Genomic DNA, 18460 nt, shown 5'->3' on the forward strand with positions numbered 1-18460 from the left:
TTTAAGACAAAAGAAATCTTTTGTCTCAAAAACTTATCTTTTATTTTAGTTATTTTACATTAAAAATTAATATCAATTGATTTGTCTTAAATGTAGACCTTAAGCCAAAAATAGGTTGAGACAAAAATATTTTAAGACAAAACTTTATATTTAAGACAAAATAGTTTAAGACAAAAATATTTTAAGACAAAAGTAGTTTGAGACAAAAATATTTTAAGACAAAACTTTATATTTAAGACAAAAATAATTTAAGACGAAAATATTTTGAGACAAAACTTTATATTTAAGACAAAAATGGTTTGAGACAAAATTATTTTAAGACAAAAACAATTTAAGACAAAATTATTTTAAGACAAAACTTTCTATTTAAGACAAAAGCATTTTGAGACAAAAATATTTTAAGACAAAACTTTATATTTAATACAATGACCACTTTAGATCAAACCTATGTTTAATACGATATTTCACTTCGAATGAAAATGGAGGGCAGCGTGATTTTCGATAGAGGAGTATTGCTGGCTGGAGTCCATGGAACCCTAGCTGCGTTTCGGCGCCTGCGCCCTTGCTGCTCTGCAGCCCGAGGCTTTGGGCCCTCTGCCCTCTTCCTCTGCGTTCCCCTTTGTCTTTCTGTGGATTCCGAGCGCTCAGCCTCTGCTGGGTAGGACGTTTAAGCTGGGCCCGCCCTCATGGAGGCCCCGACCTCGCCCCAGGCAGGCCCGCCTTCAGCTGTCGAAGCTTTCTCTCGGCTCTTGGCCGGCTTGCCACAGAAGAAGAAGAGCGAAGCTACCAAGTTTGTCAAGAGGCTGGATGACATTCCTGAAATCTCCCTGCCGCCAGAGACCCCGATTCAAGTTGCCCTCTCCTTAGCTGAGCGGGCTCTCGTGGGCCAGTTCACAGGTCTTTGGCCTTCTCCTAAGACCACGGAGTCCTGGGTAAACAGGAATTGGGCTCCTCTGATCAAGGGCAACATCACTTCATACTTCTTAGGAAGAGGGTTTTTCCTCTTCGAATTCTCCTCAAAGGAAGATAAGGATCTGATATTTCAGAATGGCCCCTATTTCATGGGCCCCCAGGGTTTGTACCTCAACAGATGGATGCCGGATTTCGACCCTGCAGTGGATGTCCCCTCAGTTGTCCCTGTTTGGGTCAGACTCCCTAATCTCCCAGTCCATTGTTGGAACTGGGATTCACTGAAACACATCGAAAACGCCCTTGGGAAATTCATAGATAGGGAAAACAGTAAAGATCAATATGATTGTGCTCGTATCTGCGTAGAAGTAGACCTAGAGGTGGGTCTCCCGGAAGCCATCAAAATCAAGGTAGGAAACTGGATCCATTTGCAGAAGCTGGATTATGAGCAGTTGCCTTTCAAATGCCGAAAATGTCATGTCTACGGCCACTTCGCCAGAGGATGCCCAACCAATGAGGAACCAGATAAGGGGAAAGAAGAAGGTTGGAACCAGGTCAAGCGCACCAGGAAAACTCAAAAGTAGGTCGGTCCAATCGGAAAAGGTACTCAGGCCCCCCCTCAGCAACCCCCGCCCAGAATGGTTCAAGAAAACAAATTCGCCTCTCTAAGCTTGCAAGTAGAGGAAACTCAGGAACCAGAAAATCAAAAATCACCCTCTAAAGGCACCCCCAAAGGTTTTGGAAATGGAGTTGAGCAAGCTGGAAATGGTGTTCCAGCAATAGAGGTAATGGCTGAAAGTGGTGTTCCAGCAATGGCAATGGCTGGGAGCTCCAAAGGAATCACTATTGAAGAAGAGGAAGACGAGCATGAATAAGAGTGCTCAGAGGAAGAGGGGGAAATAGGAGAATCTCAAGCAACGATAAGGAGATCCGCAAGAGGCCGCAAATTAGATTGGGAAAAAAGAGAGTAGGAAACTTTCAAGGATAAGCTTCAAGGCAGCCAGCCAACCCTTGAGAAGGTACTAGCATCAAAAGCAAAGATGACGAGAAACCAGCCCCAAGGCTCCAAAGGAGCCAATCAAAAATTCAAATGATGAAGATAGTCTCCTGGAACTGTAGAGGTATGGGGAGTAGAATCAAAGAAGAAGCCATCAGAAGTTTAATAAGAACAGAAACTCCTGACATACTTCTCATCCAGGAGACCAAACTGGAAGACTCTGTCTTCCTTTAGGCAAGTAAGAAACTCTGGAACAAATGTGAGGCGAAAGAAATCTCAGCTCGAGGGGCTTTCGGAGGGTTGGGCTCTCTTTGGAATGCTACCAAGTTCACATTCATCTCTAAAACTCTCAATTCTCATTGGCTGCTCTTAAAATTGCAGCACATAGCTTCAAAAGAAATAATCAGCCTCTTCAATGCGTACGCCCCGTGAACGTTGTGGAAAAAAAGGACTGTTGGGACTCCATAAGAACCCAAGCAGAACTAGTTAATCTTGAGAATATCATCATAGCAGGAGATCTCAATCTCACTCTCTTATCAGCAGACAAGAGAGGAGGCAGCATTGTTCGAGATCCGGCAAGGGAATGGGCAGAGGATCTTATTCAGGACTGGGATCTGCTGGACATCAAGCCAATTTCTGGTAAGTACACTTGGACTAATAAAAGAATTGGTCCTGGCCACATTGCTGCTAGATTGGATAGATTCTTAATTCAAAGCTCTTTTCTCCTACTTGGATTAGAGGCTAGAGTGCATATTCTCCCATGCAGCACTTCGGATCATAAACCCATCAAGCTGGAACTCGTGTCTCAACTTGACCTTGGACCTATACCTTTCAAATTTAGCCCGCTCTGGGCTAAGGAATCGAACTTCATGCAAGTAGTTAAGGACACTTGGGTGCAACCGGTCAAAGGCTCTCCCTTCTTCGTTTGGGAAGAAAAGCTCAGAAGAGTGAAAAGGGCTTTGAAAATATGGGCCAAAACTCTCCCAAATCCAGCCAACGAAAGGAAAAAAATCCAGCATATGCTGGAAGTCCATCAACTCCAAGCCAAAACAACTGACATAACAAAAGAGATCCTAGATAAAGAAGCTTTGTTTCAGCAAAATTATCACAAGGCATGTCTAGCTGAGGAAGAATACTGGAGACTTAAGTCTCGCAGTCTTTGGCTCAAAGCGGGGGACATGAATTCTTCCTTCTTTCACAAACAAGCCCAGGCCAGGAAATGTACCACTTCCATCTCTGAAATCAAAGATGGTATCATCATTCACAAGGATAATGCAAACATCAAAAAAGCAGCTTCTCTTCATTTTGAAAGTCTGTATAGCGAAGAGGTAATTCTGGAACAAAACTCAGAGATGTTGGACGGGATCCCTTCCCTGATTTCTGCTGATATGAACCACCTCCTTGAAGCTAAAGTCACCAAGAATGAAGTCAAGGCTGCCTTATTTGCCATGAACCCAGACAAAGCCCCGGGGCTAGATGGATTCTCAGCCAGATTCCTCCAAATTTGCTGGTCCATTGTGGAAAAGGATCTTTACAAAATGGTTCTAAAATCCCAAGTTTGCAAGAAAATCGGAGGAAGCACGAACTCTACTTTTCTTGCTCTCATCCCCAAAGAGAAGGGAGCCAACTCCTTCAATAGGTTTCATCCGATTTCGCTTTGTAATATAGGTTACAAATTGATCACCAAAGTCATCACTAACAAACTGAAGCCCATCCTCCCCAAAATCATTCTAGATAGCCAAGGAGGCTTCATTCAAGGTAGACAGATTGTGGACAACTTTATTTTGGTCCAGGAGGCAATCCATTCAAGCTTGAGTCACAACGAAAAAGGTATGGTTGTCAAACTTGATCTAGCTAATGCTTTTGATAGAGTTAGACATTGTTTTCTGCTGAAAGTCTTACATAAACTTGGATTTGGTGAGAATTTTATCAATTGGATTCGAGCTTGCATCTCAGAGCCTTGGATTGCCCCATTAATTAATGGCAGAGCTGCTGACTTTTTCAAAGCCACGAGAGGGCTCAGGCAGGGGTGCCCTCTCTCACCTCTTTTATTTGTTCTTCAAGCCTCTGTTCTCAGTTTTTATCTAGACAAAAAAAGAGCAGATCAGGATATTGTTGGACTCTGTATTGCGAGGGGTGTGAAAACCATTAATCACGCTCTTTTTGCAGATGACACGCTGCTATTGGGAGCAGCTTCTGGGATTATTGCCTCCAGATTTAAAAAAGCTTTGGATGAGTTTTGTTTGGTATCAGGAAGTAGTCTAAACAAAGGAAAATGCCATATCTATTGCTGGAACACCACTTCCAGCTTGCTCAACTCCATATCCAGAATCTTTGGTTTTGTAGCATCCTCAAATTGGACTTCCTTCAAGTATTTGGGCCTCCCGGTTTTTCTCAAAAAATCTTACAGCAGAGATTGGCTCCCCCAATTGGAGAAATTCAAGAACAAACTACTTGCCTAGGGATATTCCTGGCTCAACATTGCTGGTAAGTCGGTCCTCATCAAATCTGTTCTTTCCAGTCTTCCCCTGTTCCAGTTTTCTGTCCTTCTCGCTCCATCTAGCATTCTCAAAAAAATGGAGGAGACCATTCGAAAATTCTTTTGGAAGGGAGGTAAACAGAACGAGAAAAAGATTCTGCTAGTCAACTGGGAATGTATCTCCAAACTGCTATTGGAAGGAGGCTTGAATTTCAAGAATCTTGGCTACCATAATGTAGCAATGGGAGCTAAATTAATCTGGAGAATTATCGCCCCTAAACCTGGCTGGGCGCAATTAGCTCTCTGGAAAAAATACTTCAAAGGCCAGCGTTCTTGCTGCCTAGATCATCCTAAGAAGCATTCAAATACTCCCTTCCTAAAGTTTTGCAGCAAAGCTTGCTCTCTCATCAAAGATCATGCCTTCTGGGTTCCTGGTAATGGAAAAAGGATCAACCTCTGGACAGATAAAATTTTGAATAACGAGCCTCTGGGAGACTGCCGTTCACTCCAAACGCTGCGCAGATGGATGAATGAGGCTGGTTTGCGAACTCTATGGGACATTTCAGCTTGGCAGAACTCTCGTTGGGCTGGCTGGAATCTTCAAACACCCCTAGAACTTTCTATGGAGCATGAGATCCTGATTTCCAAGCTCCACGGCCTGTCTCCTTTGCTGGCTCGAAAAAGGGATACAAGAGGATGGGGTACGCAGACTGGCGGATACTCTGTTGCTCAAGGTTACGCCAAGCTATGTGAGCATCCCCATGTGGCCACAAACCCTGAGCCTTGGAAAGGGATATGGCATTATCCCACCTTGCCTAAAATCGACTTCTTTAGTTGGCTGCTTTGTCACTCCAAAATTTTGACAGATGATAACCTCCAGAAACATGGTTTTCACGGTCCTTCAAGGTGCAGTCTTTGTAAGGTAAACCAGGAAAGCGTAGTTCATCTGATGCTCGAATGCACCTTTACTTTGCAGATTTGGACAGAATTGTTGGGAACTTTGAGTTTCAGCATCGTGTTGCCTTCCTCCATCCCTGATATTTTTACTAAATGGCTGCAAAGGTATCCCGGGACTCCCCCAAAAAACAAAATCATCAGAGCTGCTTAGACTGCTCTCCCAAAAATAATTTGTTGGCAGGTTTGGCTTGAGAGAAATAAAAGGATTTTTAGAAGCTATGAACAAGAGGCCAAGCTTGTGGCAGTCAAGATTAAAAGCCAGCTTAAAGAGAATCTGAGAGATATTAAAGATGATTTAAATCTCAGTCAGCAAGATATAAATTGGGGCTCCTATCTTGAACTCCAGTTCCAAAAAAGTGCAAACAGTATCTCCCTCCTCAAAGATTGGCGAATAAGACTTTAGGAAAATGAATTCAAAGACTGGGCCACAAATCAGCAGAGATTCTCCCTCTTTTTTGACGGAGCTGCAAAGGCCAACCCTGGAAGAGCTGGAGCTGGAGGCGTCATTATGAATCCCGATGGCATAAGGATACACAGTTTCGCCTAGGGTCTGGGCATAGCTTCTAGCATTCAAGCTGAGGCTTTGGCTCTTTTCCAAGGTCTCAAGATTATGAAAATGTTGAACATCAGGGAGGCAAATGTAATAGGGGACTCCCAAGTAATAATTAATACTATGGTGACTCATTCTAAGCCAACGGATCTAAGGCTTGCAAGGCTAATTTTCAGAGTAACAGATCTTAGAGACTCCTTCCAGAAGTTGAATTTTTATCATGTGTTGAGAGCTAACAATAAGGAGGCGGACATCGAAGCCAACAAAGCTACCCTCCTTATGGCTGGAGCCTTGCTCAGAGGAGGACAAGAATCATGGGAACCAATTCCTTAATTTAGATAGCTGTCATGTTTTACTGCATTTTGTTAAACCAGTTTGTATGTATCCATAAAGTTGGGAAAATCTCAGAAATAGACTACATAGTAGCAGGAAAAAAGAGATTTGAGCTAAGCATAAACATCATGACCTTGCATGGTTGTGCGGTTCTTGTGGAATCAGACTCACCTTATGTAAACCAGTTTTTGGCATTAAGGCCAAGTATTTAATAGATTCACTATCCGTTTCTGTAAAAAAAAAAGAAAATGGAGGGCAGCGCTGAGTTTCAGGGTGATTTGCGTGCGCGTTCTAAACTGGAGCTCCCACGCCCCTGCTTCCTCGGCCCCCGCAGGCCCCCTGCCTGGTAGCCCCTGTTGCTGGGCTCTCAATCCTTCCCAACATCCCCGCAATTAGGCTCTGCCTCCCTCCTCCGGCCAGTGCTGCTACTGGCACAGCGTCCGCGTCTGGGTTTTGCGATCACAGAGGAGCATAGCCACCGCCATGAGTGCGCCTAGGGGTGGGGAGCCTTCTCCCACCCCACCAATCTCTTCAGAAGAAGCATTCATAAGATTTCTCTCACAGAAAGGGAAGAAACATTTGATTCCAGAAGTCCCGAAATTCATCAAAAAACTGGAGGAAATTCCTGAGATCACCCTGCCAGAAGACCAACCAATAAAAATCGCCCTAGCCCTGGCTGACAGAGGGTTGGTAGGAAAATTTATGGGACACTGGCCCTCTAAAAAAACAACAGATGACTGGATCCAACGCAACTGGAGGCCCCAGCTGGAAAACAATGTGATCTGCTATGTTGTCAGAAGAGGGTATTTCATTTTCTAGTTCACCTCCAAAGAAGATCAAGAATTGGTTTTCAGAAACGGTCCGTATTTTATGGGAAATCAGGTTCTGTATCTTAGTAAGTGGACCCTCGATTTCGATCCCTCAATCAATACCCCTAAAGAGGTCCCAGTTTGGGTTCAGCTTCCCAATCTTCTGTTCCATTGCTGGAGCTATCACACCTCGCAGAAGATTTGAAATGGCCTAGGCCGTTTCATTGACAAAGCACCTAACAAGGGCCAATATACCTACGTAAGAATCTGTGTGGAAGTCGATCTGGAAGCTAGACTGCCTGAAGCAGTAAAACTTACAGTCAGAGAATGGCATCACTATCAAAAATTGGATTATGAGCAACTGCCTTTCAAATGCAGAACCTGTCACGAACATGGAAACTTCCAACGAAATTGTCCAAAAGCTCCAACTGGGGACAAAGTGGACGAAGAAGGATGGAAAGAAATAAAAAAGGGCAAGGCAATCACAAAACCAACTGAGAAGAGAAATTCAAGGCCATTGGTGAAGCCCCGGCCTAAACCAAAAGCCAAAGAAGTTCGAAAAGAGGGTTCTTCCATTGGGGTAAAGATAGATGCCATTGGAACCCAAGAGGAACCAGAAGACCCGTCGAAGAAAGTGAAAGAAGCAGAGGCAAAGTCAAATCTTCCTCCATCAGAGGATGAACAAGGGGAAAAAGAAGAAAACGAGGAGCGCATCAGTCTAGGCGCCGATTCTGAGGGATATTCAGAAGATGGAGTCTTAGATTCAGACAGCTCGCAAGTCACTCCTATCAAGTCGGCCAAGGGTCGAAAGTCCAAGAAGAAAGAAAGAGAGGAACAAACTTATCTAGATGATCTCCAAGGCTCTCAGAAAACTCTCAAAGTAATGATGAATACCAGATCTAGGTGCAAGCATGGTCAGGCTCCAAAAGGAGCCACAACCTTCCAAGCCAGTGAATAATGAAATACGTCTCCTGGAATTGCAGAGGGTTAGGCAGCAGGTTGAAAGAAGAAGCTCTAAAAGACATTGTAAGGATGTACTTGCCTGAAATCCTTCTCATCCAGGAGACAAAACTGGAGGACCTTCTACTCCTCCAAGCAAGCAAAGCATTCTGGCATAAAGGCCAAGGGAGAGTAGTCAGCGCTAGAGGCGCCTCTGGAGGGATTGCCTCCTTTTGGGACAACTCCAAATATGATCTTATTCACGAAGAATGTTGCCCCCATTGGCTACTAACTAAGCTCCTCCATAAAGAATCTGGCCACCAAGTAAGCATATTCAATCTTTATGCTCTGGTCTTACCATCTGAGAAAAAAATTTGTTGGGACTCGCTCCAGTCCTATCTTTTCTTGCACAACCCAGAAAATATTATTATTGTAGGTGATCTGAATGTTACGCTAGCTGTAGAAGAGAAAAAGGGGGGCTCGCTGGTTAGGGACCCAGCTATAGAATGGGTTGAAGACCTCATTTTAGATTGGGAATTGGAGGATATGAAGCCCACATCTGGGAAATTCACCTGGTCAAACAAAAAGATAGGCCCCGGCCACATTGCTGTTCATCTGGACAGATTTCTAGTCCAATCCTCCTTCTTGACTTGTGGTCTAATGGCCACCTCTAAAATTCTGCCAAACTACACCTCTAACTATAAACCCATTCTACTTGAGCTCTCCTTGGATGGAAATCTTGGCCCCATTCCCTTTAGATTCAGTTCTCTATGGATTCATCAAGAAGGATTCCCGAAGGTGGTCTCCGAGGCCTAGAACTGGCAAGTTCATGAAGGATCCCCTTTCTTTGTGTGGGAAGAAAAAATGAGGAGACTTAAAATGGAGCTCAAGGAGTGGGCTAAAAGGTTGAAAACGCCCACCGCCGAAAGAAAGGAGATGCATGACAGTTTAGCAAGCCATCAATTAACAATGGAGAATTCCGATGTAACTCAAATCCTTCTTCAAAAAGAAGTAGAGCTCGAAGAAGATCTCCATAGAGAAAGTAGGGATGAAGAAGAGTTCTGGAGACAGAAGTCCAGAAATCTTTGGTTACAGGCCAGAGACAAAAATTCAAGCTACTTCCATAAGCAAGCTAAATCACGCAAGCACTTCAAATCAGTAAATCAAATTCACTATAAAAACACTGTGGTTAAAGATTCTGAAGGCATAAAGCGAGCAGCCAACTCCTTCTTCAAAGATCTTTACTCTACCCCGGAAGACCCTCCTATCAATTCTCAAGCCTATCCGATTGATCTTATTTCTCACTATGTTTAAGATTCTGAGAATATTATGCTGATTGCTCCGATCAGTATGAATGAGATTAAAGAAGCTTTGGATTGCATGGATCCAGATAAAGCCCCGGGCCCTGATGGGTTCACTACAAGGTTCTACCTGACTTGCTGGCCTACAATTAAAAAAGACCTTCTGAGAATGATCCGTAAATCTCAGACCTGCACCAAGATTGGAGGCAGTACCAACTTGGCCTTCCTTGCCTTGATTCCGAAAGACAAAGGTGCCACCGATTTCAGCAGATTCAGGCCCATCTCTTTGTGTAATACAAGTTATAAGCTGATTACAAAAATAATAGCCAACCATATTAAGAAAATTATGTCGGTCATCATCCCTAAAAACCAAGGAGGATTCATAAAAGGGAGAAAGATTCTTGACAATATTGTGCTGGTGCAAGAAGCAATTCGTTCAAGCTATCATCGAAAAGAGAAATGCATGGTTATTAAGCTAGATATGACAAATGCCTTTGACATTGTGAGACATGATTTCCTATTTTCTGTGATGGAGAAATTTGGCTTCTCAAAAGTTCTCATAACTTGGGTGAAAGCCTGCATTGCCTCCCCTTGGATAGCGCCTCTGGTTAATGATCGTTCAATGGAATTTTTCTAGGCCTCGAGGGGGCTAAGACAAGGTTGCCCTTTGTCCCCACTTCTTTACGCCATTCAAGCTTCGGTGCTCAGCTTCTAGCTAGACTACTGTCAACATATCCAAACTCTGCCAGGCCTGAGAATGGCTCACAATGTTAAAGACATAAATCATGCCCAGTTTGCTGATGATACATTATTGCTTGGAGGAGCTAGCATAAATTCTGCTAGAACCTTCAAGAAGGAGCTAGACATTTATAGGGAGGTTTCAGACAGCAAGATTAACTATCTAAAAAGCACGATCTATGGCTGGAATTGCTCGATCAAAGATTTGAGAGACATAGAAAGGCTATTATAAATGGAAAGAACCCTGACCTGGGAGTCATTTAAGTATCTTGGGATCCCAATCTTCAAATCAAATCCTAAGGTAGCTCACTGGATGCCCCTGCTAGACAAGCTAAAACTCAGAATACAAGCTTGGGGAGCCTCATGGTTGAATAATGCTCGGAAGGTAATCCTTATGAAATATCTTCTCATAAGCCTCCCAGTTTATCAGAACTCCATTTTACTAGCCCCTAAAACCTTTATTAGTAAAGTGGATGGTCTCCTGAGAAGATTTCTATTGGAGGGAAGGAAAAATAATGAAAGAAGGCTCCATTTAGTTAATTGGGACACTATTAAGAAGCCATTCTTGGAAGGAGGTCTCCAAATGCGGGATCTGGCAACCCAAAATCTTGCTCTGGGCTCCAATCTCCTTTGGAACATTGTTTCTAGGAATCCTAGTTGGAGCAAGGGAGTTCTGTGGAGAAAATATTTTCATGGGCAGTGTTTGAGGTGTTGGGCCAGCCTCCTAGAATTTCCAAAGGATCACCAGTTTTCAAACACTGTCTCACAGCTTTGAAACTTTTTAGTCATAAGCTTTATTGGATCACAGGTAATGGGAAAAAAATAAAAATTTGGGAATATTCGATTCTTGGAGATCAGCCCTTGAATCAGATGGCAGAACTGGAAAATATCAGAGCTTGGCTTCAGGCCAGCAATCTGGAAACCCTTTGGGAAATCTCCAATTGGAGAAATGATGCAGAAAGTCTATGGGATGGTTGGAATTTGAGGGAGGTCCCTCATTGGCTGGATGGTGAAGCTAATTTATTGTTGGATTTGCTCCAAGGAAAATCTCCCTTAAAGGCCTCTTCTAAGGACAAAAGAGGGTGGGGTTCTCTTTCAGGCTCTTACTCAGCAGCAAAAGCTTACAAAAGTATGATGGTTGTCCCTAGCATCCCCCCAGAGCCAACTCAAATGAAATTTATTTGGTCTTTTCCTGCTCTCCCCAAAATTGACTTCTTTTGTTGGACTCTCGCGCATAAAAGTATCCTCACTAGAGATAACCTAAGGAAGCGTGGAATGGAAGGTCCCTCCAGGTGCCCTCTTTGTGCATCGAATGAAGAAACAGCTAACCACATGTTCTTATTGTGCCCCTTTGCTCAAGAAGTTTGGAAGGGTGTCCTGATGTTAGGACCTGACAAAATAGAGCTTCCAGGAAATATTTAGGACCTGCTAAGAAACTGGGCCAAGTTATCCCCGTTCTGTCTCTCCAAAAAAAGCCTTCTCAAGACTGGCTGGATGTGGATCCCCAAATTCACATGCTGGAAACTGTGGTTGGAGAGGAACAACATAATATTTAGGGAGGAGAGTTGTAACCCGGTCAGAATTATCACTAAGATCAAAGCTCTATTGGGGGAGGCCTTAGAAACCAAACCCACCATAAGAAATGGCATGATTCTGGACAGTGAGGAAGATCAATGGTTAAAAGAGCTTGTTCCAAATCATCAGAATAGATCCATTCCTCCTGCTAAAGCCCCTTCTCATTGGGAAATTTGTCTGGAAGAACAGGAATTCATCAAATGGAGATCTGCTTTGGATGATCACTGCCTATTCTTCGATGGGGCCTCTAAAGGTAACCCAGGAAAGGCGGGTGGCGGGGGAGTTATCTTAAGCCCAGGTGGCTCAACTAAGCTGTGCTTTTCTTGGGGTTTGGGGCATGAAACAAACAACAGAGCAGAGGCTCTTGCTCTGTGGCAGGGTCTAAATCTAGCTATCAAGAGGAATCTCCTCTCCATCTCAGTCTTTGGAGACTCCAGACTAATTATACAGGCTATGAACTCTCAAAAGATCCCTTCTCAAGTGCAGTTAGCCCCCATCCTCAAGAAAATCAGACTACTGTTGCCCAAGTTCCACAAAATCTCCTTCTATCATGTTCTGAGGAAGTTAAACTCACAAGCGGACTTGGCAACCAACCTAGGCTCTCTCAGGAGTAGGGGATCTCTATTAGTAAATGATGTTGAATCAGACTACAACATTCCTTAATTTTGGAGTTGTCTGGGCCTCTATTCCTTTGCGCATTTCATTGATTCAGATTGTCCAGAGTTCGGGACCGAACCATTTTGAGCTAGCTGCTGTTAGGAAATGTGAACTCATCCACAAGGGAAAATTCAGAACACAACCGTGGCATTTTCGATCTCTGTTCATCGTTGGAACTCACTGTTGCATCTGGGTAGGTGCTGGGGAGTTCACTCAGTCAGTGCATCAACACTCAGATCCAATTTATGAGGGATCATACTTTGATAGGAAAGTTCATAGGCCTTTGGCCAACAAAGAAAGCTTTGTACGGTTGGATCGTAGCCAAATGGAAGCCAAAAGGGCACATAACACTGCAGTTAGGGCCTAAGGGCTTCTTTACTGCCATTTTCAATTGTCTGGAGGACCGAAACAGGGTATTGGATGGAGGACCATATTTCTTCAACGCAGTAGGGCACTATAATCAACTTGATGTGAATATATTGAATGTAGGTCAAACCAGACTCGGAGTTCATGGTAGAACCCCTGTGTATTCTCGATCAAAGAGAAACCGTATTGCGAAGATGAGTTATCGCCTAGGTTAAAGTGCAATGGAAGCACTTTAGCCTAGAAGAGGTTACCTAGGAGGATGAACAAGTCATGTAAGAAGCTTACCCAAACCTATTCCGAGGAGTATGAACACCGAGGACAATGTTTTAATCGAGAGGGGAAAGATGTGATGACCCCTAGTAATTCTAAATTACTGTAGTTAAATAGTTGCTTCTGCCAAGGATAGTTAAAAGTCAAGGATAACATTCATAAATGAAATATGTGGTGATTTTATTTATAACATAACATGATTATGTTTCTTTTGTTAACTATAGTTGAAGAGAAATGCTAGAGTAAGCATACCCTAGGTATTTAAGTAGTTATGAGTATTTATCTACTCAGATCCCTTCTGAAAATAAAAAGGCCTTAAGAAATTCCAAGAGGGTATGAAGAACCTGAGGCAAGAGAGAGAGGATAAGTACAGAAGTGGAAACATTGACTCAATAGCTAGATGGCTAGTGGAGTCCATTTTGGGAGCTGAGGCTTGGAATCTATGGCTAATTCTAGTAAGGACGAGATAACTTAGAGAAGTCGTAAAAGGTTGGTTCAAATCTTCCTAGGGATAGCTAGCTCAGGGGGAATGCACAGTGAATACTTGCCTCAAGGTTGGGTGGATTATTGCTCTTCCCCGTGGTTTGAATTTTATTCAGGGGAAAAGGTAATTAGAAGCAAGAAGTTATTATTCTATAATAAGTTCTATTTCTGCATATTTATTGTGGTATGAATAGTGTGAAAAGAATGTCGTACTTCTAAGTATTATTGTGAGTGTGAAAGTATGGTCTTTCTCTCTATATATTTAGTTTTATCTGATAAAGGAAGTCTGTGTTAGAGTACAAGATATATATATAGATTCTTCCCTTTTCTTTAATACAAGATCAGGTAAGACAAAACAATCTAAATGTTGAAACTCGGTAAGATCTAAGGAGATGGCATGGATGAGACTAGTAGAGAACATGGACCATTTCATCCACCTATGAATACTAAGTAAGCCTGGGGATTGAAACATAACTTAAATTAGGAAAATGAGGTAAAAATCCCTGAGAGGGTTAGTTCTAGGCCAACCAACTAACCAGCCTAGAACAGTCCATCAAGGACTCTGACATAGTCTCAGGTGTAATAACATAAGATGAAATATAGCAACAACTTATATTAACTAATGTTGTTTGCATGAACAATTATTCTCATAAAAACGTTCGAATAAATTAGCATTAGATTGTGACCACTCTACAAATCTTATATTACTTGTTGAGAGTTTTCGTCCTTCCACCATTAATATTGAATACTAACAACAACATATCCTATGATTCACAAGAAGAAATGAAACAACATTCATTACTAGATCATAGTAATAGCAAGCATGACACAGTAAGGAAAGAGCGACCATAACCATAAACTAAATAGTATGGACTGCACGAAAATAACACGGTTCAGAACCATTCCTTGTATCTGAACAAAAGAGGTCCATTTACTACAGAAGTGGTTCTAGTAGAAGCCGTAATGAATTGAAACTAACAACACTAATAAAAATGGCAATGTTTGTATTAAAATAAAACCCACTAGTCAGCTCTGCGAAAGAGATTCTGAACCAGGAGAGTTTGGCTCTGCAGAACGCTCTACATTGTTCATCAACATTACACATTAAATAGAATACGTGGTTTTAGGGAAGTTAGAACAACATCCTAAGAAATAGAAACTAATTCCTATCGTGAGGCTACATGAACCAAATCTACCTATTCTAGGATATTCTTCATTATCTTCAACACTCCCCCATAATGGAGAATGGGTTCACATATATGCCTAACATCTCCCTAAACATTTGAAATTTTACTTTTCCAAGGGGCTTAGTGAAAATGTCCCCAACATTATCACATGTATTACAATATTCCAGATGAATTTCTTTAGATTGCACTTTCTCCCTAATGGGAATTGAGTATCAATATGTTTAGTGTTTTTGTGAAACAACGGATTACTGGCTAGCTTGATTGAAATTTTATTGTCGCATCTGATTGTTGTTGCGACTATTTGTTCTTCCCCAACATCCTGGAGAAGTCTCTGCAACCAAACCCCCTCGCATGTTGCTGCACACATGGCTTGATACTCTGTTGCTGCTGAGGACAAGGAGACTGTGTTATGCTTCTTGATACTCCAAGTGATCACCCCGGATCTAAGACATAATGCATAACCTATTGTAGATCTGCAATCATCTACATTTCCTGCCCAATTTGAATCTACAAATATTGCTAGTCTAACATCAGAAGAGTCAGTGTAAATAATTCCATAATCTACAGTACCTTGTAGATACCTCAAAACATTCTTCATTGCATTCCAATGGCTTTCAAGTGGCTTAGACATAAATTGGCTTAACATGCTAACTGCATAAGCCAAATCAGGTCTAGTGGTGGTTAGGTAGATTAAACTCCCAACCAGATATCTGTAAAGTGTTGCATCCGCCACTTTTGAACACTGCAATTCGATATTCTGTTGCAATGGTACCAGTGCAGACTTGCACTGCTCCATTCTAAACTTCTCTAACAAGCCTTTGACATACTTTGGTTGAGATAGAAATGTTTGACCTGAATCTCTCCAGATCTTTAGACCTAAACAATATCTGAGTTCACCGAGATGCTTCATCTCAAACATCTATGACATCTGCTACTTGATTTCATCAATTAGATATATAGCATCACCTGTAATTATCAAATCATCTACATATAATGAAATCAGCACTACACACCCTTGTTCATCTTTCATGGTGTAAAGATTAGGGTCATTCTTACTTCTATTATAGCCAACTTGTAGAAAAAATGAATCAATTTTCTCATACCACAACTCGGGAGCTTGTTTTAGTCCATAGAGTGCTTTCTTCAACCTGCAGACTAAATGTTCTTTCCCCTTCTAGACAAACCCTTTTGGTTGCTCTAAATAAACCTCTTCTTTCAGTTCTACATTCAAAAATGCAGACTTTACATCTAGTTGGTGCATCATCCAATGTTTCTTAGTAGCTAAAGCAATTAACATTTTGATGGTGTTCAATTTAGCTACAGGGGTGAAGGTTTCTTCATAATCCATCCCTTCTTTTTGTGTATACCCCTTTGCAGCCAACCTCGCTTTCGGTTTCTCTATAGTTCCATCTGAGTTGATTTTCGATTTATATAACCATTTGCAACCTATGACCTGTTTTCCTCTAGGGAGTTCTACCAATTCCCAAGTGTTGTTTATGATTATTGAATCATATTCCTATTCCATGGCTATTTTCCATTCATTATTTTCATTTTCTTCTTTATAACTAGATGATTTAAGAACATTCATCATACTAGTTATAAATGCATTTTCCCTATATCTTGCAGGAATTTGAGCTTTCCTACCTAATCTCCTAAGTGGTGGGGTGGTGGTTTCAAACCTTATTTCTTCCTTCTGTTGCTACTATCGTTGTTGCTGTTGCTGTTGCTGTTGTTGCTACTGTTGTTGTTGTTGCTGTTGTTCATCCTCTGCTTTTGTTTGCTGCTAACCCTGATTGTTCTCTACTTCTTCTTCCTCAAAGTATGGAATGCCCCATCTGTTATAGTGCTCATCAACTTCTTCACTATCTTGCTCATGAAATTTAACATCTCTACCAACAAAGATCTTGTGAGTAGAGGGATTAAATAATTTGTATGCTTTATATGACGAACAATACCCTATAAAAGTGCATCTGATAGCTTTTGAGTCTAATTTCTTTTTATCTTCCTTGGGTATGTGGGAAAATGCTTTACATCCAAATATTCTTAAGTGCTTTACTGCAGGCTTATGTCCATACAAAGCTTCAAAAGGAGTTTTAAACTCAAGACTTCTTGTAGGACTCCTATTTTTTAAATAAACCGCAGTACTCACTACTTCAGCCCAAAAACCATTTGAAAGATTCTTACCTTTCAAAATACTTCTTGCACATTCCAGCAGAGTTATGTTCTTCCATTCTGTTACTCCATTTTTTTGTGGAGTATCGGGTACTGTAAACTGCTGCAAAATTCCATGATCTTTACAATATATTATCAACTCATCTTTCCTATATTCTCCCCCTTGATCAGAATGGAGAATTTTTATCTGTTTCCCTGTTTATCTTTCAATCATATTTTTAAACTGCTTAAAGTATTCGAATGTATGACTCTTCTTACTTAAGAAATACACACAAGAAAACTTTGTACAATCATCAATAAATAGTAGGAAATAAACTACACCTCCTAATGATTTTGTTTGCATGGGACAAAAAAGGTCAGTGTGCACTAACTCCAATATATCCCTCTGTTTCTTTTCTACTCTAGCATGTAATTCTTCTCTATGCATTTTTCCTAAAGTACAAGCATCACAATCATTATGTAGTAATAGGAAGATCTCTTATCATTTCTTTCCTTTGTAGTAATAGCAAATCATTGTAATTGATGTCACCGAATCTCTGGTGCAAAATCTCTTTTGTAGTTAGGCTCGCTGCTGTCAATGCTCAAACTGGTGCAGGTCTCACATCCAACTTGTACAGTCCTCCTGTTTGGATTCCTGTAGCAATTGTCTTCATTTCATCGAGCAGATCCTTAATGTAATAGCTAGATTCTAAAAATTCAATTTTCAAATCTTGATCTGTAATCATTGATATAGAAATCAAGTTCTTTGTTATGTCAAGCACATACAATACATTATAAATTTATTTGATATTACCATCAGGTAAATTTGTTTGATTTATCAGTTTTACCTATGTTTGAGAAAAGGTTGTCGTATCTATGCAGTACAAGTGGGCTATGCTAAAAATGATAAATCAGCCCCTGAGTAGAATAATCCACCGATAATTCAAGAGTTCGTGGATGTGTTTCTTGAGGAAATACTGAGGTTGCCACCTAAAAGATATATTGATTTTACCATAGAATTAATGCATGGAGTAGCCCCAGTTTCGAAGGCTCCTTATAGGATGAGTGTGTCTGAACTTACATAATTTAAAATACAACTCCAAGAACTGTTGGATAACAATTACAAATGGCCTAGTGTATCACCCAGGGGAGCACTAGTGTTATTTGTAAAACAAAAAGATGGCACATTGAGACTATGCATTGATTACCGTCAATTAAATAAATTAACCATTAAAAATAAATATCCATTACTGAGAATTGACGACCTATTTGATCAAATCAAAGGTGATAATATATTTCCAAAGATTGATTTAAGATCAAGGTATCATCACATTCAAATAAAAGAAAAAGATATAGGCAAGACTGCTTTTAGCATTGGGCACTATGAATTTGTGGTCCTACTTTTTGGACTGACCAATGCCCCTGCAACATTCATGTGTCTCATGAATGGAATATTCCATCCATACCTGGATAAATTTGTATTAATATTCATTGATGATATATTGATTTATTTGAAAAATCTAGAAGAGTATCATCAACATCTGCGGATTGTGTTACAGGTTCTAAGGGAACACCAACTGTATGCAAAATTCAGTAAATGTGACTTTTTCAAAGAAGAGATATAGTACCTAGGACATATTATCACTCAAGAAGGCATAACGTTGGACCCAAAGAAAATTAAATCCATCATGGAATGGCCCACCCCCAAAAATGTCACAGACATATGATCCTTTCTGGGACTGGATGGATACTATCACTG

At 41.1% G+C, this 18460-nt stretch overlaps 3 protein-coding genes across 3 annotated transcripts in view; all 3 read left to right on the forward strand.

Annotated features, from left to right (window-relative positions):
• Positions 1-686: 686 nt before the first annotated feature.
• Positions 687-1493, forward strand: LOC149248513 (uncharacterized). The gene has a single exon (XM_089450306.1). It carries the CDS (start codon positions 687-689, stop codon positions 1491-1493), a length of 807 nt encoding a protein of 268 aa, XP_089306432.1.
• A 1282-nt stretch (positions 1494-2775) lies between these two features.
• Positions 2776-5493, forward strand: LOC149248514 (uncharacterized). The gene is made up of 3 exons (XM_089450308.1): positions 2776-3736; positions 4076-4152; positions 4444-5493. The coding sequence occupies exons 1-3, from the start codon at positions 2776-2778 to the stop codon at positions 5491-5493; spliced, it is 2088 nt and encodes a 695-aa protein (XP_089306434.1).
• Positions 5494-6473: 980 nt separating this feature from the next.
• LOC149248515 (uncharacterized) overlaps positions 6474-18460 on the forward strand; it is a 36505-nt gene continuing 24518 nt past the window's right edge. The window contains exons 1-2 of the mRNA XM_089450309.1: positions 6474-6571; positions 9323-9564. Coding sequence (XP_089306435.1) covers positions 6474-6571; positions 9323-9564 — 340 coding nt within the window. The remainder of the gene's footprint in view (positions 6572-9322; positions 9565-18460) is intronic.

This window comes from Pinus tabuliformis, chromosome 7 (genome assembly GCF_031772625.1).
Source record: "Pinus tabuliformis cultivar Carrire ecotype Pingquan chromosome 7, CPIR1, whole genome shotgun sequence".
NCBI lineage: Eukaryota > Viridiplantae > Streptophyta > Pinopsida > Pinales > Pinaceae > Pinus > Pinus tabuliformis.